The 19,695-nt window shown below is 40.6% G+C and overlaps 1 protein-coding gene across 4 annotated transcripts in view; it reads right to left on the bottom strand.

The window, feature by feature from the left end:
• FTO (FTO alpha-ketoglutarate dependent dioxygenase) overlaps positions 1-19,695 on the bottom strand; it is a 426,388-nt gene that overhangs the window by 246,405 nt on the left and 160,288 nt on the right. For all 4 annotated transcript variants that reach the window (XM_042230687.2, XM_027977360.3, XM_060397832.1 and 1 more), the window contains 2 exon segments: positions 12,376-12,455; positions 2,436-2,579 (listed from right to left, as the gene is read on the bottom strand). In XM_042230687.2, coding sequence (XP_042086621.1) covers positions 2,436-2,579; positions 12,376-12,455 — 224 coding nt within the window.

Below are 19,695 nucleotides of genomic sequence, written 5' to 3'. Positions count from 1 at the left end.
TGGGGCAGGGGGGCTGAGGATGGGGAATGGGGACCTAAGTGTTTAATGGGGATAGAGTTTCAGTTTAGGAAAGCTAAAAATCTGGGAGACGGATGATAGTGAGAGTTGTACCACAAGGTGAACCAAGGTGATACTGAACCATATAGTTAAATGTGTTTAAAATAGTGTTTTATATTATGTGACTTGTATCACAGTAAAAAAAACATTGAAAGAAAATATGAATGGCTCTGTGTGAACTCTGTTCTCCTCTGCTCAAAACCCCTCAGTGGTTCCCTATTACCCTCAAAGTAAAAAGGAAAGTCCTGGTCCTTACAGACACCTCCAACGACCAATACAGCCTTTGGCTCCTCATCCCCTGGGACCGTCTCCATGACCTCATCTCCTGGAACTCTCAGCCCCACTCCCACCACTTACATGGACTGTCCCTCAGCTAGTCCACGAACACCAGGCATTCTCCCACTGGACAGCCCATGCGGCGGTTTTTCCCTCTGCCTGAAACGCTGTGACCTGGATATCTACATGGCTCCCCCCCTCACCTCCTTCAAGCCTCTGCTCAAAGGACATCTTATAGTGGGGATGCTCTCTGCTTATCTCACTCTCCTCTACTTTAATGTTTTCCAACATATTATGTAATGACTGATGGAGGGTGTTGATTGTTTATCATCATCTCCCTGCACCAGAATGTCTATTTTATTTACCAGTCTATCCAAAAGCACCCGGAAAGAGTGCTTTGCGCATGTTCAGTAATTATTTATTGAAAAGATGATTGAGAACATTTTTGTATTCCAGATTCTCCACCAATTGTTCTAACTACATCAAAGAAAAACTCTTTGATTGATGATAATCTTCAATAATTCTCCACCACTTGGTAACCTATTTTTTTTTAAGGTATATTTACCCACCATAAAGGGCTTCTCAGGTGGCTCAGGGGGTAAAGAATCCACCTGCAATGCAGGAGACACAAGAGATGCAGGTTCGATCCGTGAGCTGGAAGGACCCCCTGGAGGAGGGCGTGGAAACCCACTCTAGTGATCTTGCCTGGGAAATCCCATGGACAGAGGAGCCTGGTGGGCTCCGGTTCATAGGGTTGCAAAGAGTCAGATATGCTGAAGAGCACACACACATGCACCCACTACAAAATCCACCCACTTTCAGTGTAGAATTCAATGACTTTTAGAAAGTGTAGGAAGTTTTGCACTAACCTCACTTCTTAACATGAAAAATGAAGACTGTAGGTCCAGAACCTTCTTTAGCCAAAAGCACCTGCTAGAAGAGCATAACACTGCTGTTTTCACAGGCTAGAGTTTTCCGGTTACTTTTTCTTTTGGCTGCTAATATTGGCTTTCCACTTAAAAGTGGTAATATAAAGCTTTAAAATCTTTTTAAAGATTTTTATTTACATAAAAAATGAGCTGATTCTTTAAAAAGTATCAAAAAGATAACAACAGATACAGTCCAAAGATATGGCAAAAATTGACCGGGTAGTCATGAAAATAACAAAGTTTGTGAAACACTGACTCAGGGGACCCAGACCTGCTGGTCTCACAGACTTTAGAATTTTGTAAACAAAAGGCATGGCTCCTACGGTTCACCTGCTCTGAGGATTCGCCTTCAGTTTCCATCAATCTTTGTTGGAAGATTAGCCTTCATGGGCCTCCTGCATTTCTACATGTCTTGCCTTTTGTTTCAGACTGTCATTGCGGGGATGTGTGTATGGTTAATACCCTTGGAAAATATAATTTCTCTGCCCAGAATAAAGGGAAGGTTTGATAACAGACTTAGAGGAAAAAGATGTGCCTTGATTTGGAGCAAAGGACAGGCATGCCTACTGCCCACCACGAACAGGTTACCCCAGCCCGGGCTCCTCTCCTATCGTGCTGTGCTTAGTCGCTCATTTGTGTCCAACTCTGGACTGTACCCTGCCAGGCACCTCTGTCCATGGGGATTCTCCAGGCAAGAATACTGGAGTGGGTTGCCATGCCCTCCTCCAGGGGATTTTCCCAACCCAGGGATTGAACGCAGGTCTCCCAGATTGCAGGCAAATTCTTTACTATCTGAGCCACCAGGAAAGCCCAAGATTACTGGAGTGGATGACCTATCCCTTCTCCAGGGAATCTTCCTGACTCAGGAATAGAACAGGGGTCTCCTGCATTGCAGGCAGATTCTTTAGCAGCTAAGCTACCAGGGAAGTCCCCTCTCCTATTAACAGAATGTAAACCCTCCAGGCGCATGCCACCTGGCATATGCTATCTGGCCCACTGTGCACTGTGGAGACAAAGGCTGGCAGAACTGGCATGAAAATGCCGATGCTCTGGCTACTGTCTTGTTGTAAGCGATGAACCATCGTTGGTCTCTTACACTCACAGCTAACAGTGGCCGATTCCTTTGTTAGCTACAAGTAGGACAGAATCACCACGGTTCTCGGAAGCCCTTACCTCGTTGTGGATCTCTTCTCCTTGTTTCAAAACCACTGACTCCAAGGATTTCAAAGAGATTTCACCGTTGTCTGCCTCTTCGCGGACATTCTGCAGGGCCACCTGGCAGCGCTGTAAGATGTATTCCAAGGTCCCCGTCGAGCACTGCAGAGACAGAACCAGCCACCAAGATGATAAGCGAACTCCAGGTGACCAACGCCTCCCTTCCTAGGATGTCTGTCGCCTTCCTGGGCATCTACCTGCTGCCCTCACAACTCAGCCTATGCTTCTTAACCCAAGACTGACTACAGCAGCTTTCTCCTTGGGCTCTGCGCTCCCAGCTTGGCCTCCCCTGGGCCACCCATGTTGCTGTTTTCTTATTACATAGGCTTCATGTCTCCAGAGAGTAGGCTTCTGGAGGCTAACGCCCTGTTTCCAAATGTATATACTCTACATACACCACAGCACCTAGAACTGAGTCTTTTTGTTTGTTTCTGGCCCTGTTGTGAGGCATGTGGGATCTTAGTCCCCTGACCAGGGACTGAAGCTGTGCCCCCTGCAGTGGAAGCATGGAGTCTTAACCACTGGACCTCCAGGGAAGTCCCTGAGTCTTAAGTATATACATAAACTAAATAAGTACCTATCGGACAGTGTTAGTCACTCAGTCGTGTCCGACTCTTTGCAACCCCATGGACTGTAGCCTGCCAGGTTCCTCTGTCCATGGGATTTCCCAGGCAAAAACACTGGAGTGGGTTGCCAATCCCTTCTCCAGGGGACCTTCCCGACCCAGGGATCGAACGTGGGTCTACTGCATTGCAGGCAAATTCTTTACCATCTGAGCCACCAGGGGATAGGCCCTAAGTACCTATGGGAGGAATAACTAATTAACCAAGAAGTCAAGGATGCCGACTTTATCTCAAGTGCCCTGCACCTAACAATGAGGGAAATAAAAAGGTAAACAGACAGGGGAACTGGTTCAAAATCACCCAAAATACAGGGGAAAAATGAAGCTATAAACACAGAGCAAAGGATTCATTTTCCTTTTCGGCAAGAAAGTGTACACTAGGCAGCTGCAAGTCGTTGGCAGAAGAGAATCTTCAAATCATGGAGAATCTGTGACTCGTGCCCTCAAGGCATGTTCAAAGGCATCACCGAGTACCTGGGCATGAGCAAAGGCACAGGTAACGGGCCCATCCCTCTTTGATCTGCAGGAACCAACAGAGGTCAAACGGACAAACGCCTTTGAATAAGCATACGTCAGAAAAAAAGAGGATGCAGGCGGAGTGTGCATCCGTTTGTTTTGATAATGACACAATTTCCTAGGATGATAAAAAGCAAGCTATAAATATCCTTTAGACCCAATGAGGGAGACGTCTCCCCAAAGTATTTTTATTTTATTATTTACAATTTAAACGAATCCCTTCGAAATAACCTTGAAGGCTAATCCCCTGGTACAAAAATTCTTTGCATGGTTACTGCCACTTTACACAATGTGACCTGGGCACGCCTGGGGGGAAAAAATACCAACGAAGTTTCTGTGCCGAAACCAGAAGCTTGACTAGGTATTTTAATATGACGATCCCAAAGTGCTGGGAATAGAAGGGCAGCAGCTCTAACATGCTACAAAGAAAAAACAAAAACTAAAATTAAATTTCCACTCGCCTTTGTCCTACGGGCAACTCTACAACATTTTTTTTCATGACATTCTGTCTATAAACATATTCTGCCTGTACCTTTACTTTCCCAAGTATGGTGTAACCTACATGAGAGGCAATTAATTAAAATGCCATCTTCTATAACAAAAGATTGAAAACAACACAGAACGTCCCATCAATAAGGGACTAGTTAAATGAACTCTGGTGAAGCCATACTTGCTGCCACCAAAAAAAAGAGGGGGTAGGAATATATATACATTTTCTGGGTGATTAGAAGTCATCTGATATAAAGAGGAAGATGAACTCTAAACACTCAGAAGATGTGTATATATATATATATTCCCAAATAACCTATAATCAGGACTAGTTTTTTTAGGTAATGGTTTTATTTAAATATATTAATAGCTCCCCATGTCATAAAATTTACCCACTTAAAGCATATAATACAATGTTTTTTAGTATATTGAGTTGTGTAACCATCACCTCGGAGAAGGCAATGGCACCCCACTCCAGTACTCTTGCCTGGAAAATCCCATGGATGGAGGAGCCTGGTGCGCTGCAGTCCATGGGGTCGCTAGGAGTCGGACACAACTGAGTGACTTCACTTTCACTTTTCACTTTCATGCATTGGAGAAGGAAATGGCAACCCATTCCAGTGTTCTTGCCTGGAGAATTCCAGAGATGGGGGAGCCTGGTGGGCTGCCGTCTATGGGGTCGCACAGAGTCAGACCCGACTGACGTGACTTAGCAGCAGCAGCAGCAGCAACCATCACCTCAGTTAATTTTAAAGCATTTTAATCACTGCAAAAAAGAAACCCTGTCCATTTCAGTAGTCACACCGACTCATTTCTACCAGCCTTCCCAGCCCTAGGAAAGCACTAATCTACTTTCTGGGTCTATAGATTTGACTACTCTGTATATTTCGTATAAATGAAATCATACAATCTGTGGTCCTTTGTGACTGGCTTCTTTCACTCAGTCTTATTTTCAAGATTCTCCCTTGTTGAATATGTGTCAGTATCCCGTTCCTGTTTATTGTCAAATATCATCAAATCATTCAGCCATAGAGATATGCCACCTGTTTATCCATTCATCAAAGGATGAACCTTTGGGCTCTCCACTCTTTGGCCACTATGAATTAAGCTACTATGAACATTCATGTACAAGTTTTCATTTCTCTTGGGTATACACCTAGACATGGAATTGCTGGGCAACATGGTAATTCTATATTAACCTTCTGAAGAAGCGCTAGACTTTTCCAAAATGGCTGCACCATTTCACATTCCCTCCGGCAATGTACGAAGGCTTCAATTTCTGCATATCCTCAGCAATACTTGTTACTGTGATTCTGATTATAGCTATCTTCTCATGTGTTTATGGGCCATTTGTATATCTCCTTTGGAGATATATCTATTCAGATCCTTTACCTTTTTAAAAGATTGGATTCCACACTGAAGAAACCAGAATTGAAAGAGACACATGTACCCCAATGTTCATCGCAGCACTGTTTATAATAGCCAGGACATGGAAGTAACCTAGATGCCCATCAGCAGATGAATGGATAAGAAAGCTGTGGTACATATACACAATGGAGTATTACTCAGCCATGAAAAAGAATACACTTGGGTCGGTTCTAATGAGGTGGATGAAACTGGAGCCAATTATACACAGTGAAATAAGCCAGAAAGAAAAACACCAATACCGTATACTAACACATATATGTGGAATTTAGAAAGATGGTAACAATAACCCTGTATGCGAGACAGCAAAAGAGACACAGATGTATAGAACAGACTTTTGGACTCTGTGGGACAGGGAGAGGGTGGGATGATTTGGGAGAATGGCATTGAAACATGTATAATATCATGTAAGAAATGAATTGCCAGTCTAGGTTCGATGTAGGATGCTTGGGGCTGGTGCACTGGGATGACCCAGAGAGATGGTATGGGGAGGGAGATGGGAGGGTGGTTCAGGATTGGGAACTCATGTACACCCGTGGCGGATTCATGTTGATGTATGGCAAAACCAATACAGTATTGTAAAGCAAAATAAAGTAAAAAAAAAAAGATTGGATTCATGTCAAAGTATGGCAAAAACCACCACAACATTATAAAGCAATTATCCTCCAATTAAAATAAATTAATTTTAAAAAAATTTTTTAATTGTAAAAAAGGTTGGATTATTTATCTTTTCAATCACTGACTTGTAAGAGTTCTTTACGTATTCTAAAAATGGGCACCTGTGAGATATATGACATATATATATTTATAATATATATTTTCTCCCATTCTGTGGGTTGTATTTTTAACTTTCTTGATGGTAACCCTTGAAGCCTTTTCATACTGTTCAAATTAAAAGATGCTTACTCCTTGAAAAAAAGTTATGACCAACCTAGATAGCCTGTTGAAAAGCAGAGACATTACTTTGCCAACAAAGGTCTGTCTAGTCAAGGCTATGGTTTTTCCTGTGGTCATGTATGGATGTGAAAGTTGGACTGTGAAGAAAGCTGAGTGCCGAAGAATTGATGCCTTTCAACTGTGGTGTTGGAGAAGACTCTTGAGAGCCCCTTGGACTACAAGGAGATCCAACCAGTCCATTCTGAAGGAGATCAGCCCTGGGATTTCTTTGGAAGGAATGATGCTAAAGCTGAAACTCCAGTACTTTGGCCACCTTATGTGAAGAGTTGACTCATTGGAAAAGACTCTGATGCTGGGAGGGATTGGGGGCAGGAGGAGAAGGGGACGACAGAGGATGAGATGGCTGGATGGCATCACTGACTCGATGGACGTGAGTCTGAGTGAACTCTGGGAGTTGGTGATGGACAGGGAGGCCTGGCGTGCTGCGATTCATGGGGTCACAAAGAGTCGGACATGACTGAGCAACTGAACTGAACTGAATCTTTGAAGCATCACAGTTTTAACTTTGACAAAGTCCAAATCGTCTGTTTTTTCTTTGATAGCTTATGCTTTTGGCATCATATCTTTTAAAAAAAATTTCCCACTCTAAGAATCACATACTGATAAGTAATTATTCATCAAGGTTAACTAAAATAAAGCAAAACAAAAAGTGCAGAATAGTGTGCAGGCTACTAGTTATGTAAGATTTTTTTAAAATTATCATTAAATACATATGTGTTTGCTTACATATTTATTAAATATCGCTGAAAGGATAAAAAATATCTGATAATATTGGTTGCCTCTGGGGAAGAGGAGCTGGTTGGGTGAGGAGAGGCTTATATCAACTGTACAATTCAGATACTTTTTGAGTTTTGAACCATTTGAGTAACTACCTATTCAAAATATAATTATACATAAAATTTAAATTTAGAAAAAACCAATATTCTGTGTTGAATCCCAAGAACATTCTATCACAACCAGAAAAAAAAAAAACAACTAAAATCAAATAAAGATTAAGAGTCATCAGACATAACCTAATCACATTTTTGTAACCAAAATCTGAATAGATTTCTTCTGAGTAACTAAAATGAATTTCAGAACATCATTTCCTTAAAACAATCTGCTTCCTACACATTGTGAATAGGCAGAAAATAGCAAATCATTTTGTTTGGCACACAAAAGAGGTCAAATTTAATACTGCATGAGGGAAAGGTCATTTGTAAAACAAGTACGGCTATAAAGTTGCATGGATTTTCTCCATATATATTTAAGGAAACAGCAAGGTCAACTGTAGTGATGGGGAAAAAAATCTTTTCCCTCTTCTGGTACTGAAAACAGTAAGATGAAATTAAAAGTTTTAAATGAGATAAAAACATAATCCTGCCACATTATCCTATTTTATTTTCATTGAGTGTGATTCTTCATCCACACACAGCTGTAATCAATATATACATAGCAATGTATATGCTGTTTTTCAGTTTGTACGTAAGTATTCCAAACTACCATTTGCAATGCTGCTCAATGAGGTGATGATATTGATAATTTAATTAGTGAGTCATGTAATATAAAGGTGTTAAGGTTTTATCCATCTTTTCACTACTAGTAATCATGCCAGGCAAATAGTTTTTTATATATTCTTCTTTTGAATTTTTGCCTAGGTTTGAGATCAAAAATATTATTCAATATCTCTACCATACCATAAGAATATTCATGGTGCTTTAGACATATCCCAATATAGCTTTCCAAAAAGTATGCCAATTAGAAAAACTAACAGAAGTGCATTAATGTACAGTTTCACTGTAACTTCACCAGCATTGAATATTATCATTTTCGACTTTTGGTAGAAGTAAAAAGTTAACCTTAAAATGATAATTTTTTAAAAAAAGACTACATTTAACTTTAAGATAATTTTTGAAGCCTGTATACAGAGGATCATGCAAAACAGAGTGAGCAAACTTTTTCTTAAAAAAAGGACAGATAGTAGATATTTTAGGCTTGCAGGTCATAAGGTCTGTGTTCAACTACTCAGCTCTGCCATTGTAGCTCCAAAGCAGCCATAAACAATACATAAGCATGGCTGGGTTCCAATAAAACTTTATTTATAAAAACAGCTGGCTGGCCCACAGACCATAGCGTGTGCTGACCATGATCTACAATATAGAAAGCAGGATAGTCACATCATTCACATTGTATGTATCTAATCAGTAAAATATCATAAGCTTCAACTAAAGTAGAGATAAAAGATGCAGGTTTGGGATTATATTTTTCTCCTAAAAGCATCACTGTACATCTCCGTTTCTTCTTTTTTTTAATAAGTAAAGTAATGCTCAAAATTTTCCCTAAAACTAGAAGACACAAATAAACAGCTATAACTAAACAGAGAAAGCTAAACCTCAGGACATTTTTATAGCACTGCCACTTTAGCAAAGTTGGTCATCTAGGAAAAAAGGAAGTAAGACCAGAGGAGTCCTTTAAAAACACAGTCTTAAAGGGCTCCTTTTGGGAACTTCGGAGTACGTATTTATTGTAGGAGGTGGGGAAGGAAAGATGCCCTGATCTCTTACAAGTTTTAATCCCAAATTTCCATTTGTCTGCTGGACCTCTCCACTTGGCAGCTCTAACTCAGACTGTTTGAAAGTGAACTATATGCTTTCCCTAGTGTCTTAGAACTACCTGCTTACAGTAACGTCATTTCCAAATCACCCAGACTTGCAACCTCAGAGTCACCCGAGAGCCTGGCACACGACAAGCACAGTAAAGAGACGGTTAGTGTGTTCATTCATTCGCTTCTTCACCCATTCATTCATTCGCCCACTCATTCACTCCTACATTCCCTCCGCCACTGCATTCAGTTCCCAAGTCTGTCACTACATTTCCTACATTAGTCAAGGAAATTTCTTCTTTCCTCCTGTTGCCACTACTTTAGTTCAGACTAACAGGTTTGATTGATGTCTTTATCATTTTCATCTTCCAAAAGGTATCTCCAATATGTCAATACTGCAATAAATAAATCATTGATAACCCCCATCTACCAACCAATTTTGGAGTAGGAAATGGCAACCCCCTCCAGTATTCTTGTCTAGAGAATCCTATGGACAGAAAAGCCTGGCCGGCTACAGTCCATGGGGTCTCAAGAGTCGGACACGACTGAGTGACTTTCAGTTCACCAACCAACTTAAGTTTGTGAAAGTGAGAGTGTTAGTTGTTCAGTCAAGTCTGACTCTTTGTGACCCCACTGACTGTGGCCTGCCAGGCTTTTCTGTCCATGGAATTCTCCAGGCAATAATACTGGAGTGGGTTACCATTCCCTTTTCCAGGAGATCTTTCTGACCCAGGAACTGAACCTGGGTCTCCTGAATTGCAGGCAGATTCATTACTGTCTGAGCCACCAGGAAATCCCCTAATTTAAGTTTCAGTTCAGTTCAGTTCAGTTCACTCAGTCGTGTCCGACTCTGCAACCCCATGAATTGCAGCAAGCCAGGCCTCCCTGTCCATCACCAACTCCAAACACACCTAATATCCAAGATCTTTCACAATCTGGTCCCATTCAGGAATCAGCCTTTATCTGCTAACACTCCTTTTCTGGCAATCCTTGGATTCAGTCCAAGTTGAGCCATTCAATATTCCCCTTGTATCCCCATCCCAAACCAATCACAATATTTCTACCTGAGTCCTCATCCCATTAGCTGACCTCAACTGTCCTAAAATTCCCTAATCCCTACACATTCAAGTCTTACACATCTACCTGTCAGGTCACTCATGAAGTCTTACGCTGTTTTGCTACTCTCTATTCTGTACTTTACCTCCTCTTAGACGGGAAGCATCTTAAAGATACCACACGTGTCAACTACTGCTATTCACAAGTGTCTAAAAGAATACCTTGAACACTGGAAAGCTCCACAGAAGTTTGCACAATGGATGATAGAACTAAAATCACTTCCCTTCTTCTGAGTAGTAGCTTTCAGTCAATAGCAACTCTTCCAATTAAGATTTGTTGATGACATAAAATTCTCTTGTTTTACTGTGTTCATTCCAGTGTATCAACGGAGACAGTATCGCCTTCCACACAGAGTTTTGGTTGTTCCTGTCTCCCACTAGCTTTTCATCAGGATAATTGAAAAAGGCAGTAATAGTAATAGTAGTAGTAATAGCAGTAGCAACAGCAGTAGTGGAGGTAGGAGCGATTTAATATGTATGTATAGCAGCTAACATTCTTTGCAGGCATACTCTGTATCAGCCACTGTTCTAAAACACTTACACATATTAACTCATTTAATCCTCATAAGAACACTCTGAATTAGATATGATTGTTATCCTTATCAAATACATTTTCCCAAACTTCTTATTCATCATTTTACACTAGCCCTCTCAGCACAGCACTAATCACCTTGTTCACTCTCCTAGATTGAATTAGGAAAGATGCAAAGATATGTGTAAGTAGCCACACACTCAAAAGAATTCTTGAAAAGTTCTGACTAGAAAGACAGATGTCTATACCATCTTGTATTATGCAAAAATGAAATCTTTTTTGCACAACACAAAGCACACGTAAGATGCTCGATAACTGCTTGCTCACTTCTTTTCGCCTTCCTTCACTCCTCCCTTCACTTTCCTTCCTCCCTTCACTTTCCTTCCTCTTCCCTCCTTTCCTTTGTCCCTTGCCTCCTCCCTCCCTCCCTTCCTTTCTTCCTGTCTTTTTTTCTAATAGAACTTACTTTTAGGTCTCTAAGATAAATTATTTGTGTGTTTGTCTATTTAATATTTGCCTCTCAAACTGAAAAGCTAGTTCAGCAAAACTAGTGGGCATACCCGTCAAGCTGATGGCTCTCTCTCTGTCTCTCAAGACTTTGGTGCTGCTGGACACAGAACAGGCCCTCGAATATTTAGATGAATGACTGAATGGAAGAAATAAGAAAGGGAGATAAGGAGAAAGGGGGGGAGGAGGGAATGCTTGATGGGCTTGCTGGCATCTTGACTTAAACAGACACATGCCTTCTCAGCCACCGAGCAGCTTGACCAGTCTACCAGGAAAGCTACTTAATTACCAGCACACATGACATTGCCTTATAGACTACAGTATCAGGACTAGAAAGGTTGTATGTCGGTGTTTCCTTAATACTTTATTTTATCCCTTCTGCCCAACTTTCTCACACTGGTCCCCCTGCAGTATGGTGAAAAGTCAAGCTACAAAAGCAAAGCACAGATAATAAGTCTGGATACGAGGTCAACTTTTCATGATCATCCTCCCTGCTGTCTACAACTCTTCCTAAGTAAGCACACACAACACCCCAGGTGACTCCTAAGGGCTTCCCTCATCTTACCTTTCTATTCGGAACTAGTCTAATCAGCTGACTATCAGCCACTGCAAGTGGTAGCAGAATTCAGCAGTCAAGCATGGGTTAGAACCCGACTGGGGAGTTCAGAAATTCCCTGGCACCACTGTAAGTGTCTCTTTATTTACATTCACACGCCCAGAAGCCTGACCCAAAAGTTAATGGGAATGTAAATTCTCAACCCTCTGAGCCCAGTTACAACTAACACATGCACAAGCACACAGATCTACCCAATTTCATTCCAGTCACCACCTTGACCTTGACCTTGACAGGTACGAACACTTTAGAAAACCTCCAACCAGCAACACCTGCCAAGGGCCCCTCTTGCAGGCATGTTTTCCAAGAAACACAACTCGGAGGAAGCAAAACAGACTTAGCCCAGGCTGTGAAGACACTTTTTAACAACTGGATTCAACACAACTCAAAGCTCAAAAAGCAAGTAAACAGAGGCTAATGCCTAGTTAGATGGAAGCAATTTTCCTATCAAATAGTCTTCCAAAGTTCTACGATAAATTGCTCATGCAACCACTTCTGTCACATCCAGTTAAGTTTGAGTCACATTTTTATTTACACTTACCTCTGCCACTCGGTGGGTGGAACTAAAGCGAGGTGGTAAACCAGCCAAAACACAGTGTTGGTGGGTGGCATTGAGATCATCTGCAGGAAAAATACCAAAAATTAAAGGAAAAAAGCATCCACCACGCACTTAGCAGTCACTAAAAAGTATTTAAAGTACAAAGTAAACAGTAAATCCATCATTCAAGAAGAATGACAAGAACCAAAAATATAACAATTACTTTGTATAATCTAAACTATTTTTTCCAAGTAGGATGACTTTATATAGAGAGATAAATAGATGTAGATAGATATACATATATGTGTGCATATATATATGTATATATATAATACAGTCATATGGTATAAAACCATTGTGGTGTAAAGCCATCAAAAAGCATGACACTTTCAATAGAGAAAGGGGATGTGATTAATAATTACTTTACGACAACAGGCGTAAACCAGCACTGTACTTAGCCAATAGGCTATATGGTTACCTTACTTACCTGTAGTCTTATGATACCCACTCACCACTATTTATGGGTTGAACTTCTTTCTCTTTTTCATTATACATCTAATTCTACTCATGCTTTATGAATAAGCCAAAATTTTTTTGTATTATTTGGAATTGAACATCTTTCATCTGAAAATCTGCCTCTTTCCCTCCCGAATCAAAGTATCAATTTTGCCCTAACAATTTTCCAGGCAGCAAACCAACCAACTCAGCACGTCGCAACACTTTGGCTCTCAGAACAGAATTCAAGCCTACAGATTCATGACCCAAGAATGGAGTAGGTGGTGAATTCATCAGCTAAAGAATATGCCTGAAACCACATGCAATGGGAGAAAAATCAATGGCCAAGTTCTTGTGTATTCTATGAAATGATGCCACATGTGAGGCAAAAATCTGTATCACCTCTGCTTGGAGCATTGCTTCTATTCCTGTTAATAAGAAGAGAACCAGACTGTCCCTGGCAACATGTGACTTCCTACATAAGCAACAAAGACTTCTTAGGAAGATACCAAGAAAGACAATGATTTAAATTAGGAGGCAAAGACCAACTACATGTCAGCAAAAACAACCTATAAAATTTCCTCTAAACTTAAGAGAGGAAACACAAAATGCCAATGGCAGGACATTTTTTTATGGACATTAGGGAGTAGCCATGACAAGGATGGGCTTCCCAGGTGGCAAAGAATTCATCAACCAACGCAGGAGACACAGGTAACACAGGTTCAATCCCTGGGTGGGGAAGATCCTCTGGGGGAGGAAATGGCAACCCACTCCAGTATTTTGCCTGGAAAATCCCATGGACAGAGGAGCCTGGTGGGCTACAGTCCATGGGGGTCGCAAAGAGGCAGACACGACTAAGTGACTGAGCACTGAGAATGATGACAAGGTTGACCTTCTTGCCTTATACAGCTACAAAACACAGGAAGACACAGCATGATAAAACCCCAAACACAAGAGAAATTAAACAGGTGAGTCCTACAAGTGCCTGGCTTTCTACCTGGAAACAGTTTCAAAGCCACAGAGTAGGCAGGCAGAAGTCAGAATTCTGAGTGTTCAGCTCTCCTTCCTGCTGAGTTGTGAAGACAAAAAGTAGGAAGACCAGGGAGCAGAGATTTGTAAGGCAGAATACTGCAACAGAAGAGCTTGCGCAGGGAGAGATCAAGGAGACATCCGCAGAAGGGTTTCTTCCAGTCTGACTCCACACTGAACTGTGCATATGTGAATGAAAACTTGCCCCAGGCAGGGAAAGAAACTCCAGAAAGTTGTAGGAAAAGAAGCTCCAGAAACCTCAGACTCACATTAGGCCAGGAACACTGTGTTCTCAGCGGCCAGAATGGCTCCAACTACCTGAGACAATAATAGATAGAGTCTTTGTGTTTGTGTCCTCGGTCGCTCAGTCATGACCAACTCTTCGCGACCCCATGGACTGCAGCCCACCAGGCTCCTCTGTCCATGGGATTCTCCAGGCAAGAATACTAAAGCGGATTGCCATTTCCTACTCCGGGGGATCTTTTCAACCCAGGGAACTAACTGGTGTCTCTTGCATCTTCTGTATTTGCAGGTGGATTCTTCACCACTGCGCTGCCTGGCAAGGCCCAGATAAGAGTTTACAAAAGCATAATCTTAGTAGAAAGGTTAAACAAGCCCTATATTAAAGGCTGCCCAAGACCCACCTAAAAGCTTAAAAGCAAGCCTCAAAAGAATCCAACTTATTCCAAATTTAATTACTCACTAGAGCAAAGTCCAACACTACTTAAAAGAGTATAACAAAATCAGACACCAATAAATAAAATTGGCCATAACCAGCATTCACCCAAAAAGTAACAGAAATAAAAGACATACGGTACAACAGATAACTAATGAGAACCTACCAGACAGCATAAGGAATTCTACTCAATGCTTAGTGGTGACCTAAATGGGAAAGGAATATATATATATATATAACCGATAAACTGATTCACTTTGCTGTACAGTAGAAACTAACATATTGTAAAGCAATTATCCTCCAATTTAAAAAATTAAAATTAAATTAAAAAAAAAAATTTTTTAAGTGTGGCTTAAGACCTGAAGAGGACTGGATGACACTTCTCTCTTCAATTTGCCCTCTGAGGATTTCAGTTAAGGACACACCTGAGAATTTCTAGTTGATCTGAACTATTTTGTCTGAAGGGGCATTCAAAGCCAAACAAAAACAAAAAGCAGGGGCTGGAGGAGCTTCCCGAGGCCAGATGCCCATAAAGGATTGAAACAATTTCTAAGAAATATATAGATGCCATTCTCACCTATCCAAATAAAAGCCTCATTGCTCCCCAGCTATTAACAGTGGGCTCTGAAGATATCAAGGCTCAGTTCAGTTCAGTTCAGTTCAGTCGCTCAGTCGTGTCTGACTCTTTGCGACCCCATGAATTGCAGCACACCAGGCCTCCCTGTCCATCACCAACTCCCAGAGTTCACTCACACTCACATCCATCGAGTCGGTGATGCCATCCAGCCATCTCATCCTCTGTCGTCCCCTTTTCCTCCTGCCCCTAATCCCTCCCAGCATCAGAGTCTTTTCCAATGAGTCAACTCTTCGAATGGAGGGAGAAAATCATCTTAACGGACAGATTTCTTAAGAGCTTTTGTTCCACTGAGGGGCAACTCAAAGGCACTTAAAAGGGCAGGCCAAGTGGCAAACACAACATTAGAAGTAATAGTCCAGGGTGTGGACCTTTATTTAAATCCTTGGCAACTCTCTAATCAAACAACTCTTTTGAAATTGCTCCCAAATGTTTCTAATCCTTTACGACTTTTAGAAAGAACCCTGTATTTTCACTGTAGGACTTCTAATTTGTCTAAAACTCTAAATCTATGAATGTGGCTCAAATCTCATGGATTGTACATCCCAAAGGATATACAAAAGATGTCCCTAGCTTTAAAGACTAATCCTAATAATTTTTAGAAAGAAAACATCAAAGAATGCCTATTTGCCAGAGTTATCTTAGAAAATAGCTAAAAAACTGACTATACTCAGGAGCAATCAGAGTTTGTAGAATTTATTCAACAAAACAAATGGAAAAAGAGCTCTCACTCTTTGCAGGCTAAATGCTGTGTGCTCTATCAGTGGAAGGAGAGAACTCTGGACATTCACTGTAGCATGAAATCTCATTTCATATATAAGAGACCACAGATGCAAAGGCATAATTTACGCTAGGGTGATCAGTTCATGCCCAGTACTTTCTTGGCTTTAATATGGAAGTCCCGAATCCTGAGATTCTCTCCCCCACCCAGACAGACTGGGACAGCTGGTCACCCTAAATTTAACCCAGCCCTTATTTTCTTGGTTTTGTTGTCCAGTGTGTCACCAGGGGCTATTGCATCCCCAAATTTCTTAAAGTAACAATCAGGAGCTTTGCTAAAGGCACTCCAGAGCTAAATAAGCCCAATACTGAAATCCAATCTTCCCAGTTTCACACAATCACTGAAGCTTTTCATTCTTACTCACCTGTCCATTCTCATCCCTCAATCTTAATATTTATGACCTTATTTTTCCTAGATGTGGGGACATCCATGACTGAGAACATTTTCAGAATTTAATAGCCAATGAAAGGGGGGAGGGGAGTATCCCTGATGAGACGACAGTAGAGACTCAGACCTCTACCTACCCCGTTCCTAGATTCTCAATGAGACGATCTAAGAAATATCAAAAGAATGAAGATTGCTTTCAGTGCTCAATATCAGGGAAAGGTGCTCAATATGCAAGGAACTTACAAGGAACTCTGCTGGATACAATATAAGTGGAATGAGATTAAAGAAAGGTAGCATTGTACTATAAATCAATTACACTTCAATTAGAAAAAGACACCAGGACTTCCCTGGCAGTCCAGTGGTTAAGATCTCCCCTTCCAAGGCAGGGGGTAAGGGTTCGATGCCCAGTCCAAAAGCTGCCAGTGTTTGCTCATACTGTGAGCATCCATATCACCCAAAGACAAAAACAAGTTATTCAGTGCCCTCCAGTTTATCAAGTCTTTCATCTGACCCTGCAAAGATACATTTCCTTCCTTCCTCCTTCAGGTGAAGTATTTAGCCAGGAACCTATACTAAATTTTCATAGAACCAATCTTAACACCAAGTTGCCTCTTAGCTGGTGCTAGTCTTCTTTCTATAAGGAAAAACAGACAAGGAAAAAATTACTAGACTCGGGCAAAATTACTATAGTTCTAAGGAAAGGAACCAGTTTGACAGAAACTGCCTCTTCTGAAACAGTGTTACTCAAATGGTCAGAAAAAATTTTCATAAAAGTCTCAATTTTTCAAGAAGCCGCTTGATTCAAGAAGGCACTGCACCTGTAAAAATGGGGCAAAGTAATCATGAAGCTGGAACAGCATGAAATCAGAAAGGCTGCTTGGAGCTGATTTGTTTTTTTAGTAAGTATGGCTTCATTTAAAACAATAAGAGCTTGACTACACAACAGAATGCATGCTGCAGAAAAATCAAATTACCCGAGTGAATGGGAACTCAAGAAATTCTCCCAGAACTCAGAGGAAAAACAAAAATTAGTGACAGAAAATGATAAGAGATGAGGGGCAGATTAAGCCAAAAGAGATAGAACAGGAATCTTAGAAAGCAGAAAACAGAGCAATGAAAGAATAAGCAAAGAAATAACAGAAGAATACTTTCCGAAGTTGTAAAAAGGCCTGAGTCTGTAGTACAAAATGGCTAACCAAGTGCATAAACATTTTCCATTCAAAAATTAAATATAAAATATGAAAAATGTCCAAAGAAAAAGCACAACCTGCTATAATAGGATCAAAACGGAGATGATTTCAGGTATCTCCTTAACATCAAATATTAGAGGTCAAGGGAACAATATCTATAGAGCTTTAAGGTGGAAACCTCCTTACTCAAGATTCCTATAGCCATTAAAGGAGATATGAATACATGTAGGTATAGTAAGTCACATTCAAATAATGCAGACTCAGAAAACACACTACCACCATTTCCCTATCATTAGCCTTCATTAAACAGTTAGAACCTGTACTTTAGCTGACAAGATGGCAATCAAAATAATTAAAACCACAATATAAGCAGACTATCAGTGAACATAAAAGTTGTTACATAATTTTAATATGGCTATTTAATTCAATGCTAGTATAATTAGTGAGCTTCCACGGTGGCTCAATGGTAAAGAATCTGCCTGCCACTGTAGGAGACCCCAGTTCAATCCCTGGGTCGGGAAGATTCCCTGGAGAAGGGAATGGCAACCCATTCAGGTGTTCCTGCCAGGAAAACCCCATGGACAGAGGAGTCTGGTGGACTACAGTTCATGGGGTCACAAAGAGTGACTTAGTGACTAAATAACAACATAATTAATAATAAATGAAAGTAAGTGCACTTCATCTAAAAAATTTTTCTATATTAAAATTTATTTTAGGGACTTCCCTGGTGGGCCAGTGGTTAAGACCTTAGGCTTCCAATGCAAGGAGCATGGGTTTGATCCCTGGTTCAGGAACTAAGATCCCACATGCTGTGCAGCAGGGTCAAAAAATTTAAAAAAAAAAATTTTTTTTTAAAGAATTGTTTAAAAAAATCTAAGTCAAAAATTTAAGAGTATGTTTTTTTTTTCAATGCCCAGTAAAAGAACAGAAGAGCTGAATAAAGTAAGCATCAAGATGCATGTCAATAACATGTCAACAGAAAAATGGGCAAAAGATGATCAGCTAATAAATAGTAATAGAAAGAAGAATACAAATGGCCATGAAACATGGGAAGTGTTCAACATCATCAACAATGAAGTGTACTTTAAAACAATAGCATGTTATTTTCACCTATTAAACTGGGGAAAACATTTTTAAATTGTAATGCCTGACAGGGAAAGAGACACAGATGTGTATAACGGACCTTTGGACTCAGAGGGAGAGGGAGAGGGTGGGATGATTTGGGAGAATGACATTCTAACATGTATACTATCATGTAAGAATTGAATCGCCAGTCTATGTCTGACGCAGGATGCAGCATGCTAGGGGCTGGTGCCTGGGGATGACTCAGAGAGATGTTATGGGGAGGGAGGTGGGAGGGGGGTTCATGTTTGGGAACGCATGTAAGAATTAAAGATATTAAATTTAAAAAATAAAAACTAAAAAAAAAATTGTAATGCCTGGTGTTGCCTAGGGTGCAATAGATAGATTGGTAAAAGGAACTGATAAACACATTTCATATGCTATAGGTAGAAGGTAAACTGAGAACATTCTGAAGAACAGTCTAACCATTCAATATGTACCGTCTTTACATATCAACACTCTCATCCTTACTCAGGTGGCTCACTTCTAGTAACTCTTCCTAGAGGAATAACTATAGGTGCAGACAAAGATTAGGTACAAAGATGTTCACCAGAGAGATATATTTGATACCAAGGCACTGGTAATAAACGGCATGACAAAAGTAGAGGACTCCTATTTAAGCCATTTTTAAAAAATCACATTTTCGAGGAATATTTAACAAGGAAAAATATTCAAGATATACAAGTATTGGAGAAAAAAGACATAAAACTATTCGGAAAAAAACAAGATATAAAACATTATTGTTGTTGTTGCTGTTGCTCAGTTGCATCCGACTCTGTGACCCCATGGACTGTAGCACACCAAGCTTCCCTATCCTTCACTATGTCCTGGAGTTTGCTCAAACCCATATCCATTGAGTTGGTAATACCATCCAACCATCTCATCCTTGTTGTTCCCTTCTCCTCTTGCCTTCAATCTTTCCTAGCATCAAGATCTTTCCTAACGAGTAGGCTCTTCACATCAGGTGGCTAAAGTACTGGAGCTTCAGCTTCAGCATCAGTCCTTCCAA

This window comes from Ovis aries, chromosome 14, assembly GCF_016772045.2.
Source record: "Ovis aries strain OAR_USU_Benz2616 breed Rambouillet chromosome 14, ARS-UI_Ramb_v3.0, whole genome shotgun sequence".
Lineage (NCBI taxonomy): Eukaryota > Metazoa > Chordata > Mammalia > Artiodactyla > Bovidae > Ovis > Ovis aries.
This window is presented reverse-complemented; position numbering and strand designations above follow the sequence as displayed.